Source organism: Lethenteron reissneri, chromosome 26, assembly GCF_015708825.2.
Source record: "Lethenteron reissneri isolate LAM-NWPU_2019-01 chromosome 26, ASM1570882v1, whole genome shotgun sequence".
NCBI lineage: Eukaryota > Metazoa > Chordata > Hyperoartia > Petromyzontiformes > Petromyzontidae > Lethenteron > Lethenteron reissneri.
In genome coordinates, this window is record NC_083804.1 from 17,509,826 (window position 1) to 17,528,086 (window position 18,261).

The 18,261-nt window shown below is 42.4% G+C and overlaps 1 protein-coding gene across 3 annotated transcripts in view; it reads right to left on the bottom strand.

The window, feature by feature from the left end:
* Nucleotides 1-402: 402 nt before the first annotated feature.
* Nucleotides 403-18,261, bottom strand: part of LOC133347748 (tyrosine-protein kinase Fyn-like) — a 41,735-nt gene continuing 23,876 nt past the window's right edge. The window contains exons 3-12 of one of the 3 annotated variants that reach the window (XM_061560306.1): nucleotides 17,433-17,529; nucleotides 15,337-15,435; nucleotides 14,014-14,117; nucleotides 12,583-12,732; nucleotides 10,764-10,928; nucleotides 8,466-8,645; nucleotides 7,139-7,215; nucleotides 6,134-6,287; nucleotides 3,635-3,766; nucleotides 403-2,809 (exon numbers count right to left, since the gene is read on the bottom strand). In XM_061560306.1, the coding sequence (XP_061416290.1) occupies nucleotides 2,601-2,809; nucleotides 3,635-3,766; nucleotides 6,134-6,287; nucleotides 7,139-7,215; nucleotides 8,466-8,645; nucleotides 10,764-10,928; nucleotides 12,583-12,732; nucleotides 14,014-14,117; nucleotides 15,337-15,435; nucleotides 17,433-17,529 (1,367 nt within the window). In that variant the 3' untranslated portion in view covers nucleotides 403-2,600. Of the gene's footprint in view, nucleotides 2,810-3,634; nucleotides 3,767-6,133; nucleotides 6,288-7,138; nucleotides 7,216-8,465; nucleotides 8,646-10,041; nucleotides 10,198-10,763; nucleotides 10,929-12,582; nucleotides 12,733-14,013; nucleotides 14,118-15,336; nucleotides 15,436-17,432; nucleotides 17,533-18,261 lie in introns of all 3 variants that reach the window. The other 2 variants (XM_061560307.1, XM_061560305.1) reach the window with 2 other exon arrangements.

An 18,261-nucleotide genomic window follows, 5' to 3' on the forward strand; every position in this document is an offset into this window, starting at 1 on the left:
AAAAAAGCCATGCATTTCCTTCCTTATATGTAACTACTCTGTTTAAAACATACGTTTGCGTGGAAATGACACGTGAAGAGCAAACATTCAAACATATATTCAATACCACACACACTCAACCATACATCTTCAAACTGCCGGAGTGGTTAATGTTGTCAACAGGGCACCTGGACTCATGGCTGACCCTACTCGGGGTGCATGCCATGAAGACAGTATACTGGAAAACCCACAGGAATAAGACTTTAAAAAATAATGAACGTTTTCAAAGATGGATGTCAAAATGTAACAATAACGTCCACTTAATTATTGTGCACAATTGCTTGCTACGTAGCAAAATACTCCATGGGGGGGAAAAGGGGGCCCAACGTTTCTGGGATGAGAGAAACAAATAAACATGAGACATTTAAGTAGCTAGTGCTTTTATTTAATGTAAGAAATGAAGGAATGGATTTTGATACATATTGGGTGAAGCATTACAAGTATTTTCCAGGAACATTCAATCATGATAACTTTACAGTAAATACAATATGTAAACCAATTTTGGGGTGGAGAGAGAAACGATCAGCGAAAACATTTTAGCGTCGTGATTAGCACGAGTGCTGGCATGAGTGTACTCAAAGCCTGCAGTCCAAGGTAGGCTCATGCACTGACCAGGAGCTGATAACCGTTCTGAGCAAGCTACTCTTTCACAACCTTACTGCCACCTCCTTCAAAAATGGGCTGTATGAAACTATATTCGAAAAAAAGAGTTAAACTCACACTCAAAGAGGCTAAACTAAAAGACCGCCAATGCAACGTGGATTTTCCTTTATAACAAATACTGTGTAGGCAATCAACAAATGACCGCAGAGGAATCTGAAAAATATTCCAACATGTTCGAACAAAAGCCTAAATAGTTGTCGATTCTCACCACCACCACATTATACCTCACCAATAGGCAAAAAGGACTGGCTCACACAAGGGCCTACTCAATTGCTGGCACCAGTACAAATTATATTTAGGCTAAATTACAAAAACTTGAAAATTGAATGTCATGATCTCTCGCTATTCATGTTAAGCTCTTGGAACCGTACTTACAAAAAAGCTTCACTTTTAGCATAGTTTCATTTCAGAGCAATGGCACCAGTTAAAAAAAGAAATCAATTACTGTTGAACTCTGTAATAAAACATTAGTCATGCATGCAGGTATGCATATATAGTATAATTTATTTCAAAAAAAGTATAAAAGCTCAACTAGGCTGAAATCGGTTGCACATTTATGGAAAAGATTGCAACTAAACAGAGCACACAGTGACAACTCTAACTGGCTAAAATATACACATTTTACTAGAAAAAATATTTATAAATTGGCTAAGCATAATAGATTCATTAAAATGCATACAATAATAAACAAACATTTAACCATGACATCTGTTATAAAAATGTAGTGTTCAACACAGAGCAAGTAAAAACGGACTTCACGGCAGTCTCAATGTGACTCCTCCCACTTAATCTGTACAATCCTTCGCAAAAAACATCATTAATCAGCACCCCTCCTACAGTATTTTCATCTTTACATTGTTTATTCTCAGTAAGCTTATTGCCCAGTGGTCAGGCTTGGAGTAATCGTGCAGCACTGGTTAGCAAATTAGCTTTAAAGCAACGTAAAATGCACAAAGCCAGAACCATGAAAGTAACCGTTTCATAGGTACGGTGCACCGTTTCATATGCGCCAAACAGTATATTGTTTTCGTTATACACGCGCGAATCCACAACAGCCACCTTTGTACATGATAACCGGGTAACTTTAGAACCATCCAGTTACATTTGAGCCAGCTTACCATTTTCAAAAAGTTTGTCAGAATAGTGGAATGTGTCATTAATTTTCTCCTGTAATAATAATATTGTCGGGTTTTCTTGCATTACGTAGTGGCAATTTTTGTCCGAGTCCCTGCTCTTGTGAGTGTGACACTGAACCCCAGGACAAACATAAATTATTGTTGTTAATTACATCACTGCATCGCAAAAACCCAGAGGCTATGCGCTATACAACACGAGTACGCAATTAATCAGAGTGGCTGAGTCTTTGGCACAGGAATGGTTTCCATTGCGACCCCTTTGAGCCCAAGACTGCGCATCCAAATGTGGAATTAGTGTACCAGATCCTGCCTCCTCAGTCTCTTATCAAACTGCATTAAAGCAGCATTAGCAGTAGTAGTAGTATGCCGTAATTACAGTGAGCAATATGCAATATATAAAAAAAACATTGTTATACAAGTAGCATTTAAAAGTGTTGAAACTTGCATCCGGCATCAGGCGACTTGGTTTAGCGTGGCGAGTGGCTTAACCTTCAGAAAGGCCAACTGTCTGTATAGAAACAGGGCCTTCATTATAATAAAAATTAACACAGGGTTCAAAAGACCCTGTTCCACCCTGACCAGCAAAAAACCCCATCCATCCTCTTTTCTCGCGGCAACTTCACAGGCCAAGTTGAAAGCGCGTACGTACGCGTGCGTGCGCAGACGAACGCACTCAACCCACGCCCTCCCCCAGATTAATGCCTGCGTGTGGGCCCGGACAATTTTCAGGCAGGAAGCACACTGTGTGGTGGGCAGAGCGGGTCACAGGTTCTCCCCAGGCTGGTACTGTGGCTCCGTGGCAGTAAAGTAGTCCTCGAGGAAGGCCTGCAGGTACTCAAAGGTGGGCCGTTCCTCAGGGTCCTTCTTCCAGCACTGCATCATGAGCTCGTGCAGCGACTCGGGGCAGCTGGGTGGGCATGGCATGCGGTAGCCACGCTCCACCTGCTCCAGCACCTCGCGGTTTACCATGCCTTGCAGCAAGGGGTGGGGGGCAAAGAAGCACGTAGCAAAGGACAAGGCAGCATGAGTAGTGTTGGTACAAACAAACGCTGTTAACCTCACAGCTGCCAGTAAGGTTAATTTCGAAAGTGACAGAAATAGCATTTATTCACTCATCAACTAATTTCCAAATCCCTGGATGTGTGTTGCAGTGCGTGCCAAGCATGGACTGCTGAGATGATGGGTTAGAATCCAGGGAGATATGTAAAACTGGGCTCCCAAGGGTAGTGAATTATTGGTCTTGGCACAGTCACTAATGACTGTGTAAAAGACGAAAATATAACATTTGAATTTCCACTGTGTATTTGGCTACCCATTCGATAATAACGCAATGAAAATTACTCTTCCATGCTGTTGGTGTTGCAATGCTCTGGTGCAAGTCGAGGGACAGGCTGACATCACTTACCATTCATGGTATCTATGGCTGGGAATATAAAATCGGGTCGCTGGGTTCGTAGCAACATGTTTCTAATCACCACGCCACTCCTCACACGCGATGTTATGAACGATACTCTGATAGTGCGCTGTTTTGTCAGTTGTACGCCTTTTGGTGTCATCTGGTCCAACACCAATGGATACTAGGCTCTAAGAAAAGCTGTCTAGGGTGTGGACCAATCAACTTCAAGGACAGTGCTTATCATTATCAGAGTTGTTTCTTTTTGTTTGCATTCTGACTGCTTGTGTTGTGGTTACTGCAAACATGACCCCTTGTATAAAAGGTGTCAGTTTTTTGTACCAGATGAAAGGGTAAAAACCTATTACTATAACAGGAGGTATATGAAGAACACAAAACTGACCTGGATACGGTACCCTCCCCTTGGTCACCAGCTCCGTCAGTAGAATGCCAAACGACCAGACATCAGATTTTATGGTAAATCGGCCAAACATGGCTGCTTCTGGGGCTGTCCACTTAATTGGAAACTTGGCACCTGAAATGCAAAACACAAAATAAATGTGCCTACAGAGTACAAAATGTACGTATGTATGTTGCACTTCTTTCCCACCGTACGTAGCGAACAGTGCCAAACGGAGGTGCGGGAAAAAAAAACCCAAACTAAACAAAAAAGCAGTTCAAGAAATTCGTTTATAATATAGATTTTAAAGGGCAGAGCTCCAGTGGCTCTCACATATCGGAAGAGCATTCCAGACGACCACAGAAGCACATCTGAAAGAGCGCGTTGCAGTCACCGTCTTTGTTTAACAGTTAACAAAATCCGCTGCGCGGACGACCAGAGTTTGCAAGATGGTGTATGCTTCTTTACGAGATCAGCAAGGTATTGTGTTTCATTCGTGGCGAGCACTGTGTGGAATGAGTGCGACCCGTTTCATCGCCACCCATTTAATAAAAGGTAAAGATGCAGCGGTGCACTCCTCCACGACAGCCAACTCTAGATGCTACTTGGTCTTCTCTTCCACACCGACCAGACATCTTTGAAAAGATGCCCACACTTTATCCCACCACAAACAAACTGCTGATCAGCTAAATACGGTGCACTCCCATGTATACTGCTGGGTGGACAGAGGCGATTGGGAATTATTTTTTTTTTGCTTCAACTGTTGCGACGGAACACCGAATCGAACGGGTGACCTTTGGCTTGCAAGTTCATCGTGTTAAACATTACAAGAGGACAGCTCTGCCCCCACTTGCATATTACTGTATCACTCAGATTTTTAATAAGTGAGTTAACAAATGTTCTCTTCTTAAAGAACAGAGTAGAGTTTCATTAAAGTTGAAAGGCGTCACAAATAAAGAGCTATAATCAGATTCAGAGACGCCAGGCCATTTACTCTCTTTGCTCGGGAAACAAACAAAAAAATTACGTGTGGGCATCGTATATCTTCTCTGCTGTAATGACAATGTTACATAAGCGAAATATGAAAATGCTAATGTCTGTCTTGTGTCCAACCGCCACAACTGATCAATCAGAATGCTCCATTTAGCAACGCATTATTGCAAGCGTTAAAAGCACAGTATGTATAGTAATGCATACACCGTGTGTGTAAAACACCGCCACCAACAATTCACAGTATTTATTAAATGTACTTTAATTCCTACTATAATTGTTATTATGTTGTAAGAAATGCTACGGTTAATCATTGAGCATAAATTCATGCAGTACTGCCAAACATAAAATCTCGCCCTGTCTTATACGATCTGTGTCGCTTTCCGAGTCTCGGTGAGCGTACCCGTCATACCTTTTGGTCTTACGCCCACCGACTGCTGAGCAAGCACTGTGGGCTCCGTGCATGACATCTCACCAAGTCACTGAGGGACCACAGCTAATCGTGCCCTTAAGCGTAACACGTAATAACTGTGGAAATGGCCGAGCCATCATGAACATTTTAACTTTTAAACACTCCTGTTACAAAGTGCATTCTTGTATTTTAGCTCTTTTTTAACCCGTTAAAATCGGAAATTTCATCCTTTACTCCCCCATTCTGGAATGACACATTTTACTTCAGTTTTGATTTCGATTAAAGAATATAAAGCGTGTACGTTCTGCCTTCTGGTTCAACATTCCAGAGTTGGCTACCCAGTAACAGTGGTAGCCTCTGTACTCTGGATGCTTCGGCTATCAGTAAGAGGTAAGCGGTGAGTGTCTGGCAAGTCTACACAAGTGGTGTTGATGGTGAGGGCCAAGTGGCAGGCAATGTTGTGAGTCTTGAGTTTGTCAGTGCGCATGAGAGGTGAATCTAGTGAGTGCGATTAGTGAGCAGTAACAGGTAAAGGTGATGAACGTATGGGTGAGTACGAGTGTCTGGCGAGTATGATTATTGTTAGGTTATTGGTGAATTCCTGGTGAATCATGCATGTATGGGTAAGTGTCAAGTTGAGTTGTGAGCATATGCCGAGTAAGAGTGTCTGGTGAGTGCGATTGGTTCATGAGTGTCGGGTGAGTGCGATTGGTTCGTGAGTGGCGGGCGAGTGTGATTGGTTTGTGAGTGTCGGGTGAGTGCAATTGGTTCGTGAGTGTCGGGTGAGTGCGATTGGTTTGTGAGTGTCGGGTGAGTGCAATTGGTTCGTGAGTGTCGGGTGAGTGCGATTGGTTCGTGAGTGTCGGGTGAGTGCGACTGGTTCGTGAGTGTCGGGTGAGTGCGATTGGTTCGTGTTGGGTGAGTGCGATTGGTTAGTGACTGTCGGGTGAGTGGCGCGTGTATAGAGAGAATCGGGTGAGTGGCGTGTGTCTACAGAGAATCGGGTGAGTGGCGCGTGTCTAGAGAAAGTGGGGTAAGTAGCGCGCGTCTGGAGAGAATCGGGTGTCGCGCGTCACATGGAGCGATGAGGACGGCCATACCCTGGCGAGCTGTGTACTCGTTGTCCTCGATGAGACGGGCAAGACCAAAGTCAGCGATCTTGCAGATGAGGTTATCGCCCACGAGGATGTTGGCGGCACGCAGGTCTCGATGGATGTAGTTCATCCGTTCAATGTATGCCATCCCGGCCGCAATCTGAATACAAAAATTCGTGTTAACATTTGCATTGCCGTAACGGGCTGGGTCGCACAGCGCGTTTCAACTCATTACACGAACAGGACACCTTGACTTGTTCCTCCAGCACTGCTGATCACAGCGACGAGTTGTAGGCTCGAGACATTTTAACAGTTTAACACGAACACACAATGATTATGTGAAGGAGCTGCTATTATAAAGCGGCAGGAGCTTTCGCAACATGGTCTGCACTGCAGTTGCATGGGATAATAATTACGTGGTGTGATAAATAAGTGGAGAACAAACCGCCGACAGCTGAATATTAGAATTAATTGTAATGACAGTGGCAGAATTAAACCACCTCCCTTGAGACGGTTTGTGTATTTTTAGTATTCAAATCAAATAAAACTTTTCTTATATTGCACAATTCGTGCATAAAATGCAATACAAAGTGCTTCACAAGAGAAATTAAAAGCGACGACACAATTTAAACTATACGATTAATATGTTAAAGACGTATCATTATAATGAACTGAACGTTCATAGAAAGCTAAATAAGCACTCTTGCATTCAAAAGCTTAAAAAATCCAATTAATTAATTCATTCATAATTACGAATGGATTAATTAATTAAAGCGGATTTCTACTATCCAAATAACGCAATGAGATGTTTTTAATGCGAATGGTTTGCATGAACCCTGCAGCCACTAGAGTGAAAGAAACAATTGATTCGTGAAGTAAAATTTGCACTCCCGAATTAAAAAAATTAATCAATTAGAGGCAGCGAATCCTTACATAATTAACATTGTAATGCATTATTCAGAATTGTTATGAAACGATGCACATGAGCTCCATCGCCAATGTATACCTTACCTGGGCAGCCATGTCTACTAGCTGGGGCAGCTTTAAATACCGTCCATCACCCTCCTTAAGGAAATCCAGCAAGCTCCCTATGCAGATGCATCAACAAAACAAACACACCACATTTAGCCTGTAGGGGTAGGGATAGGTACACTTAGTCCACACACACATATATATGGTACATGAAGGGGTGTGTGGCAAGGATCAAGCCCACCTCCCCCCAACCTTTGCCTCCCCAACGCTGGACATTTACACAGCAGCAACAAGACTTTGATTAAAACCGATTCAACCTCAGGGAATCCAAGGATATGTCCAGATACCACTTGCCAATGATGTTACCCCCTGACAGGGAATTAAACACAGGTTGTAGAATGATAACACAGTGTGCACAAGAGCACAGCAGACGAACATCCCTCACCATATAGCTTTTAACAGACTGTTGGGGCAAGTAGTATTAACAAGCATCTATTAAGGTCTAACACGGCACAGATGGAGGTGAGTAGTCAACACCACAGCTCTTGGTTATTCCACTACTAGATGAGGGCCTCCCTAAACCGTGTGGGTTTAAGGTTTAGAGCACAATCAAGGGAGGGTAAAAGTACAGTATAAAAATGGATTGTGCTGCACTGCACGCTGCTGCTCACAATGTAAGCATGGAAAAGGTTGTCTAAATTGCAGTATAACAGTCAAAGAAGCAACAGGGTTCCTATCCATAAACATTTTTTTACCCTATCCAGATTGATAGATTCAATAACGGTTTCCTTTTGCAGGGTCTGGCACACCAGAGTTGGGGTGCTGCATCGCAGCAGCCAGTGCCAGGTAGATGACAACTCGCTAATGGATATACGGGTACCGACCAGTCACGGAAGGGGGGGGGGGAATCACTTAATCTTTTTACCCGATCTAGCCTCATAGAAAGCAGGGCTTTTTTCTGTTGTTTTTGCACCAGGATTCATAGAATAATTAAACCCAGAGAAGCAATATTCGAAGAGAGAAGATGCCCATGAGCAGGGATTCATTAATCACTGGTTATTCTCCGGGTTGCATGCGAATAATTCCAAGTGATGGTGCAATACCATTGAGGAGTAGAGGCATGCACGTTGCCTGGTGAGTCAGTAACAGAGGGGACACACTAAGAACTAAGCAAGTAAGTTGTAGACACTAAGTAGCACACTGGAGTAGGCCTAAAGAGGGGACTGTAGAGGGAAGAAGACGAGGCCTTAATTTTGGTGATATTTTTTGGTGCATATTGTCTGGCCTGCCGTCCAGGACAAACCCAGATGAGTATAAGCCCAGGCCGTGAGCCATCCGCTGTGCACAGAGGACAAGCGCTCCTCACCCTTGCTCATGAACTCAGTGACGATGTAGATGGGCTCCTCAGAGACGACGGCGTATAGCTGCACCAGCTTATCGTGCCGAAGCTTCTTCATGATCTGAGCCTCCTCCAAGAAAGCCTCGGGCGACATGGTGCCGGGTTTGAGTGTCTTTATCGCCACCTTGGTGGTACCATTCCATGTGCCTGAGCACCAAGATAAAGGTACGAAACAAAGGGCATTCGCGCACAAGCCACACATGGGGGACGTACATGCGCAGCAGAGAGTATACACACAAGGACATGCGCGCGCACACACACACACAGCAGGGTGTACACAATGGACCACAATGCCAACATGAAGGGAAAGAACAAAAAAAAACACATTAGCATCGCTGAAATAAAGTAACATATCACTGATTGTAAACAATATTTTGAAACACTTGTAAGTATATACATTTAAATAAGTACCGTACATATAATACATTTATTGCTTTGTCAATTAAATTTTGGATCAAGGACTCCCCAAATGGTGTCATAGGGAGGGTTGTTGACCATATTTCACCATTCTCGACAGTGAGGGTTGGTGAAGTGGCCGGGGTGGGGGAGCACCCAGGACCAGTTCATATTTCACTCGCCACTGCTGTTTGCCACGGCAGGAAACTGAGCGCCAGTCGCTGTGCGTGACTGCTTCACCACCACCCCCCACGTTACATATTAGCAAGTAAGATTCCTCGTTTTTAAAAACACATTCGACAATGCTACTGGTGCATGTGAATTTATATTTACAAAACTGAATTAACATCTGCACTTATCTTGTCATCAAATTAAAACAAAAGGCTTTCAACCTTTCCATGTCCACAGCCCAGTGTCATTCACAAATGCCCGCCAATTGAAATCAACGTTACAATTTAAAATCCACCTGGCAATCTTAAAGTTATACAGCGGGCTGTAAATGAATGGTTGAAAACCGCCATATGTACGGTTCAGCAATACAGAAAAGTATAATTTTAAGCTGTCACAGTAAATAAAATTCAAAGCAAACTGTTAAAAAGCATGCATCACTACAATGGGTTAAAACTGCACATGCGGTAAATATGAAATGAGTGGTTATGAAGTAAACTACTGACGGCTTGGAGAGACAAACAACTGCTCAGTGGTGCGTACGCGGCACTTGCAGCGAGGTTTACACACCAGGACAGATACATCACGCCCGTAGCCTGTGCAAGGCACAATTGACTGTCAAGCATGGCTGAACAGATCATTGTAATAATTCAGTAATTGGCTTCATTACTGTATAATTGGAATGCAATTAATTCCACTTACATCTCGCCGCACTTGCATGTTGATATACAGCAATGCAAATCTAATTTAATCATCAATTGAAGTTTATGAAGTCTGATTTGTTTTTTTATTGAATTTGCTTATGCTTGACAAGTGATTTATATCACCGTGAAGTACCTTTCGTTTCACTCATGTCACTACACTACAGGGAAAATAAATGCGTAAAACCCATTTATATACGCTACTGATTTGACTTGGGAAAATAGACAAACAAGACAAACACACATAAACAGCATTATGCTGTTTTTATGTATCTTACCAGCCCATACTTCACCAAAACATCCCTGACCAAGTTTAAGCTCCAATTTCAAGGAATCTCGTGGCATTTCCCAGGCATCTCTAGCCAACCCTTGGGTTTGTGGTTTCTCGTTAGGGCAAACCAAGGTTAGTTTGTAACACAAACCGTCAGCATGCTCTATAAGGGGGCAAAGGGGAGCGGGAGATGGATGCAATGGAGAGACACGCACACACACATGCACACAACACACGCGTACGAACACAAATCAAAAGTTGCAATATTAATAAAGGCAAGTGTAAAGAGAGGCTGCCCAGAAGCGGGGGCATTTAGCAAGTGCCCTTTCGTTTTAACGTAGCCATTGTCAATGTTTATTTTATACTTAATCTGTGGGTGATTCATCTGAATTACGAGCGGAGGCAGTTACTCGTTTATCTTTGACCCCCACTCAGCGTGCCTCTGCTTACTCTCACCGCTGCCCTGCCTTGTGCCACCACTACCCCTTTCCAGAACAACTGGGATGGGTGGTGGTGGTGGTGGGAGGTGGTTACGTAGTAAGAAATGGGACTCAAACAGAAAAAAATGAGCATGCAAGATGTCAGAGACATTGGGGGTAAGCTCTGGTCTTCGGAACAGCACACGGGCAGGGAAACACAGGCGGAAATGGGCGTGGGTAGCAAACGGCTCACAGGCATCCTCTCTATGTGTCTCTCCCACGAGTGAGGGAGGACAAGCGAGACTCCTACCCATCCAGACTTCCCCAAACTGCCCATTGCCCAGGCGCTTGATAAGCTGCAGGGACTCGCGAGGGATCTCCCACATGTCTTTGGTTTTCACCGACAGGTCTGCCAGCTTGGGCATCCCCTTGCGACAAGGCACCACTAACCGGCAGCACAGCCCCGCTGCCCGCTCTGCCCACCCATCGGGTGAGGGGGTAAGGGAAAAGGGCAGACGGGGGGGGGAGGGGGGGGACGGGACACAGGGGACAGGAAAGGTATAAAGAATGGTAAAATAGAAAATGGGGACGGACACAAAGAGAATCAAATTTGCAGAGAAAGAAACACAAAATATGGGCAACAACAAAAAAAATGAACGAGACGAGGGTGGACAGGATACAAAGGAAGAAGAGACATGGTCGGTAAAGGATGATCCAAGAGAGGGGAGTGCATCACACAAGGACAACATGGTTAATCTGCCTTTGGTCGTTATCACCGCCAACAGCTAGAGGAAGCGAATACTAGGGTAAGCTCCCTAAACACCATCATTTTTATGTTAAGTGGAATGAGAGCGACTTACAAATGTTATCGGCATTACAACGCTAAGCTTCCTGGGAACGTTAGGAAGTCACTTGACAGATTATTCCAGTGATGACTTTTTCACAGATTTGTTTTTCTAGCAGTTTGAGCAAATTTCACAGCAACATTTTCCATCTTCCTCCACCCACTTTAAGTACTGGAAACATGACTAATATTGATGGGGCATACAATTTTCCAATATTTATCATAATTTAAAATAAAACTTGTACTTTTTCAAAAATTTGTTTGAATATACTAGTTGTTAGAAATTTAAATCAGTAGTGGAAAGTTCAGTAATACATGGCATTTAACATCAACCATTTCATTCACAAAAATATGAAAAGACATCGCACTGCACACACACTTTTTCAATTCAGTGTATTTTAGCCGATAGGTGATCATTTTAAAAAGGGGGGAAATAATTAATGTAGACCTAAATGAGACGATATATGTAATTTACATTTTCTCTTGATTTATAGAAAAACAGCACTTCACATAATAATGTAACACTAATAGAGGGCCATGAAAACAATGATCTGGATCACAGCACTGCATGCCAGGGTTTAACAATGATTCGTATGTTACAAAACACTTCACTCTACAATCTCTCTTTACCCTACTTAGTTAGGGTGATCCACTGTGGAGTTGGGAAGCGGGTCATCTACAGCTGACACATTAATCAATTTGATGTTCAGTGTCCCTGCTATGTTATATGCAGGACCATTCACAACAGGGCTGCATTCACAACATGTGATGCTCTGGCAAGTTCGTGCCATTTCTTTCATACTCAAACATTTATACAATGACTACATAATGTCCAGTGGACCTACCTCCAGACATGACAACCCACCCCCCAGGTGATCCAATTGTCACAATTTGAGGGTCGTGATTAGATTAAACAATTTTTTTTTTCTAATTAAACAATTTCCTCCATTTATTTTCATTAGGTATTGTACGGTTTTATTCCTTTTGTTGGTAGAAATGTAACAGCATATTACTGGCATGTTTAAATTAATCATACAAGTGACCATTACACATGACGATGATGCAAGGCCTTTTTCCTGAGTGCCATATTTATAATCGATGGATAAAAGCATCATTACAGGCCTTGTAACTACAAACACGTATTATATTTTCAATAATTGGGTAACATTTAATAAACTACATTAACTTAGGTCTGGAAACCGTGTTTATAAAACATTAACGTCACTAATCTCTACGAATGTGGAGCGATGGCCAACAACAGACACGCCCGCTCGCACAAACTCACCTGAGTAGTGCTGTACCAGCTTCTGCAGTGTGTCAAACTGCGCCCGAGTGGTGATGTAATACCCACCATTGTCCAGCTTACGGATTTTGTAATGCTTCACGTTATCCCCCTTTACCTCATCCCAGTCCCGAATGGACAGTGAGTAGGCACCTGGGCACACGCGCGCAGCACAGCACATGGTGACGCAAAAAGAAAACGGGCTCCTTGAAGGAAGACGAAACCCAAAGTAACTATTGAATGGTAACTTTATTAGGTTACCAAGGGGATACGAAAACACATTCCAATATAGGGCCCCAGAGCTTGGGTAATTATAGGTGCCGTTTCTGGTTGCTTCCCCCTTTGTTTGTGGTTTCCCGCACCTCCAATGCGAAAACTGGGCGCGATACAAATTCTACAGCGTTTTGAGATGTAAAAACACTCGCATTACTTCATGAATACATGACAATGTAGATGCAAGTTGATTCTGTAATTAAATCATTGCCTTCACTGAATAAATCTTTAATGAAGGATAGGGGGTCCAGCCAAAATGGACTCAACTTGCCCTCTGTGCGTTGGGCTCTGTAGACTAACTTGGAACCAATCGCAGCGTGCACAATGTGGAGCGTTATCTGCGGTCAAGTGACTCGCCCGCAACACCAAACGACTCATGTGGCTGTGGTCACTCGAGGGCACAATGGCTATAAATGCTCTTTCCTTATGAATGAAGCTTCCAAATTCATGAAGGAGAGCCTAAGATATACAGCCCAGGTTTGTATAAAAAATATACGGGTAGATTTCGATTTAAAGCTTTCGTGACTGCAGGGATTCATCTTCTTGGTTCTTTCGGTAAAGTCACGTAGAAGGGAAGTAATAAAATAATAAAAATAAAACATAATAAAACAAGTGAGAATTGTTTTATTATGTTTTAGTTTTATTTTTATTTATATTTATTTTTATTTTATTTTTATTATTTTATTACTTCCCTTCTACGTGACTTTACCGAAAGAACCAAGAAGATATACGGGTAGGTTTTTGGGTTTAAATATTCTTTAAACACTTTGTTTTTAAGCCCAGTGACCAATAACTGTAAACAAAAAAGAGAACCTCACACAAACAAACGTTGTAGTTTACTTCATTTGGCGAAGTAAAACTCTGAAAATTAAATAGGTTGGGTTGAAATGCAACCGTTTTTGCAGGGCATACAGAGTATGCGTGCCTCTCCTGCAGATGAGGCCTATTGATGTTGACTTAAGAATTAGTTATTTGGCGTGATCATCTTTCAGGACTGTTCTCTGATGTAGTGTGGTGCACACACCCAATGTGAGAGTTTCAATTGGAAGCGTATTCATTTGATAACCTGATGCAGACCACACAATTGGAGTGTAATTGTGGTAAAAGCTAAAAAAAAGTGAAACTATAGAAGGAAATGTAGAGGGTCATGAAAACACGCACCTTTGGTGGTCTCACTTTCACGGATCAAAAATGTGCCCCGAGGATTTCCTGGACAGAGCAGTTGGCGCTCCGCATCTTTGCGGCTAACTTTCCCAAAATACCACCTAGGAGGACACAGAGAGAAAGCAGTCAGCTCACTTTCACCAAGTAGCACATGTGACAAAGGAGGCAATCATCAGACTCCACGTTCGGCTCATAAGCTGCGAGCACATACAGTAGCCAGTATATATGGTGTGTGTGACAATGCCCTCGATGTGCATGTGCTGCTCCCCTCCTCCCTCTACACTACATCTTGAGATGCGGTTCTAGACAATGTATCAATGTAAATTGTACTGATACTGACCACGATACCCCGAATGCAAAACAATCACCGCAAGGTGGCCAGGAGATTTGCAGCAGACCAATGGATTCTTGAATTTGAGCACTATGCATTCTTGTACGCATGGGTTTACTAGAGGTACATTAGATTTTCTCCCGCATAAATTCCAATATCTGTATGCATGACTCGACTGAAAGATTGTGGACTCAATGAGGCTTTCCTGGATACATTTAGAACATTATTTATATTATGATTTTTGGTACACGTGCAGCAGACACGGCAAGCCTGGGAAACCAAATATCAAGTATTCTTTTTCACCTAACTACGACAAATGCATGCACACACATATGCAGTAATGCTCTTCATATATGTACGCGTGCATGTTTGTAGGTATATATGTATGCCTTATTTACACCATTCTAGAGCCTGCTAACAGAAAGTCTATTTTGAAAGGGAGACCTGGGTCACAAAACAATACAGCAAAAGTACAAACCTTTGAACCATCCAATAACAAACACTAAATATATTAATGCTAAACAAAAAGCCTTAAATAAATTATGCATATTTATATTAATACATAAATTGTGACAATAAGCTTCATAAGAATAGCTGAATTTATTATTTAAAGGTTACAGTTTTCACATAAACATTAAGTGACATTTCAACATTTAGAGGCAATATCATTTAGTGTTCTTGGCTTTACAATCCACTAAAGTTCACCGCCAATAATAGCTCGGGAGCATGCAAAAAACACAATCCACTAACACCACACGCAAGAGGCTTCACCACAGCTGCAGCTCACATAGCACTCATGAGCAAGCTCTGCCAGCGGAAAGTGACACCACGATGTTAACACGCGTGTACGATATACAGACATTCGTTCAATGCCACCAGACTGGTTTGTAAATGCGACGCTAACACTAGCGGCCAAGACACGTGGGTGGGAGGAAGGAATGTATACGAATAAACATGCTTCCTCGACAGCGGGAGGCAGTACTACTCACTCTTCTGCTTGCACTGAGTCCGCAGGTGCCACGTAGTTGCTGGGTATGTACCCTTTGTTTCCAGTAGAGAGGGATCTTGCCTCCCACCAGTCCCCTTCCCTGTACACCGACGTACATCACATGCAAATGAAACGGCAAACAGATTACAGATGATCACTGCATTGCGCGCTTTGAGATGCCGCCTGGAATACTCAACCTTCCGATATTAGGAAGCCACTGGAACTTGCACTTTTAAATCTAGATTGAAAACTCATTTCTTTAGAACTGCTTTTTGTGTTTAGTTTGTGGTCCTTCCCCCGCACCTCTGATTAGCAGTTGGCTGTGTACGGTTGCCAGAAATCAGCCCCCACACTCGGGGCCATCCGGTGCGCACGTTCAGAATGTCTGCGAGGCTATTTCTGTCCATGTGACCCTATTTTTCCCTACTTATTCCCTGTGCAGAGCGGGAGTGATTTTTAGGAAACAATGTTTGTTTAAAACTGCCGTTGTACAAAGTTTACATAGGCTTTGTTAGACTAGGCATGGTTTAAAATTAACACTAATAATTTTTACGTGCAGCTTTAAGACAACCGGGTGAAGGGTTAGGCATGTAAAAACTTGTCCCCCCCACTAACTAAGACTAATTTAATGGATTATCACAATTAAGGGTTGCAATTCAATGCAAGAATATAGTGTATATTTTTGCCCCATTTAATCCATCTCGTTTTTAATGTTTAGATTATCGTCTAATTCATTTGTAGGGTTTTGTTTTCTCAATGTAAAGTGCTCTTATAACTTGCATGCAATCCTTCATAAATTACAGAAAACCGATTTCACACGCCATGTATCATGAGAATAATAATTCATATTAATTGATGAGACACGCCTCTTAAGGTGAGGGTGTGCTAGGCACATTCCCCAGCAGTTGTGAAAACTAAACATTATATTTTAGGTGTGAACATATGTGAAATCATTCATCCACACTCCCACCAAGAGTCTTAAAGACGTCCAACACACATGCTATGAATCAATAGCAGCCAAGCCCATCACCAAGAACTATAAATACAGAAGCTTATCTCAGAGGGAAACCAAAACAGGCCACGGCCACTTCAATGTTGAGAAACAATATCAAGAATGTAACGACTGTGCTGTTAAGTGTATGTATTTTAATACACTTTTTTTAAATAAGGAAAGATTTTAAAATATTAAAGCAACATTTTTCAAAACACTTTTTAAAATAGGTTTGCACAAGAGATAATTATTTTAGAGCCAGCCTTGGTACTGCATCTATACCAGCTTATGAGAATAACTATCCTTAGGGACATTAAGTGTTCCATAATAAGTACAGAAATTATGACACTGCCTAGAACTGTTGGGTTTACCGGCATTACCAACTACCACGGGGTTTCGATTTAAAGCTTTCGTAACTGCAGGGATTCATATTCTTGGATCTTTCGGTAAAGTCACGTAGAGGGGAAATAAGTTGTATTTTTACTATTTTATTATTTCCCTTCTACGTGACTTTACCAAAAGATCCAAGAATATACCACGGGGTTAATGAGCAGTGCAGTTTTTGAGACATCCATTGCACTGTGGACGGTGACATTGCATTGTACAGCATCACCTATTTGGATTTTATTATGACCAAGTTAGACCACTCTTCTTCTGGGGTGTAAAAAAACACAAAGCCCCTCGAGAACATTTCCTTTGTTTAGTAGAAAAGCATTCCAAATGACCGTGTTTGGTGTGCCAACCAAGACATTGTTCAAAATCTGGTACGGCAATAAACAACAACACTTGGGAACATTGCATCGTACGAGTGACCCGACGCCTCTGTAGGCTTCGCCCGCCACACTTTTCATCGGGAACAATACTGCATATTTGGCACGAGGCGGCACCGCCACTCAATGCTATTTATTAGCACAGCGAAAATATTTGGCCGTGGTCTTTTTGGTTCAAATAAAATGTCACTCGTCAAACTTAGCGAATCATCTGGAACATAACATCCCCTGGTTTTGGAATTATGTACTCGTGTATGTTCTGCAGTTGACTGGCAAAACGACGAAAACAAAATTAGATATTTGGTGTATAAGGACGCCAGGGTTGGGCTTACTCACGTGTTGTTAATGATCTGGAATTTTTCGCCTTTTCTGAAGCTCAAGTCGTCCTGTGTTCGGGCGTCGTAGTCATAGAGCGCGACAAACAGCGTTACTCCTCCTTGACAGAAGCAGACCATAAAAATCTCATTCAACTGTGTTTCTTGCATGAGCCCCATAGCACAAATTATGGTAAAATGCAATTGAACAAAGGTAACATTTTTAGTTGGTTAATTAAAAAGCAACTGGCTAACCTTTGTTTAAAAAAAAACATTTTATGGACATTTACAGTGGTCCAATCATCTATTTTTGCAATTCAGCCGACAGTCACGTGCAATGTGAAGCCCTCGTGTCATTGTGAGGTTTCACTCAAACTTACGCCTTTCCGAGTTCAAAGGCCCAACATAAAATGGAAACCTTAACATCATGTGAATGTGTCTTTAGAGCTACATTAAAGGAAGACTCAACCCAAAAAACACAAATCTCTTACTACGCTCAATTTGGGTTAACACGGAAGCTTTCGCGATCAATATCATCCATAATACAGGTTTTTGGGGTTAGATCGTGTAAGTATATACATGTCTTGCTCTTCACGCAAGAAGAGTGCACAAGTGTTGTCATCACATCTACGCCTCTATTTAAGGAACAAACCCGTTAGACTTCTCCACAAATCTGGCTGTCGCCTGAAGCTAGTTGTAATTACTGGCGAAACGTCGTACTCAGATTGTAAATGTTGTGGCTTGGCTCTCCAACATACTGATGTGCTGTACTAGTAACAAATTGGCATGTTCTTTTTACGTGACAAACCTTACTAATTGACTGTCAGGTGGTGGCGGGTTTAACGACACAT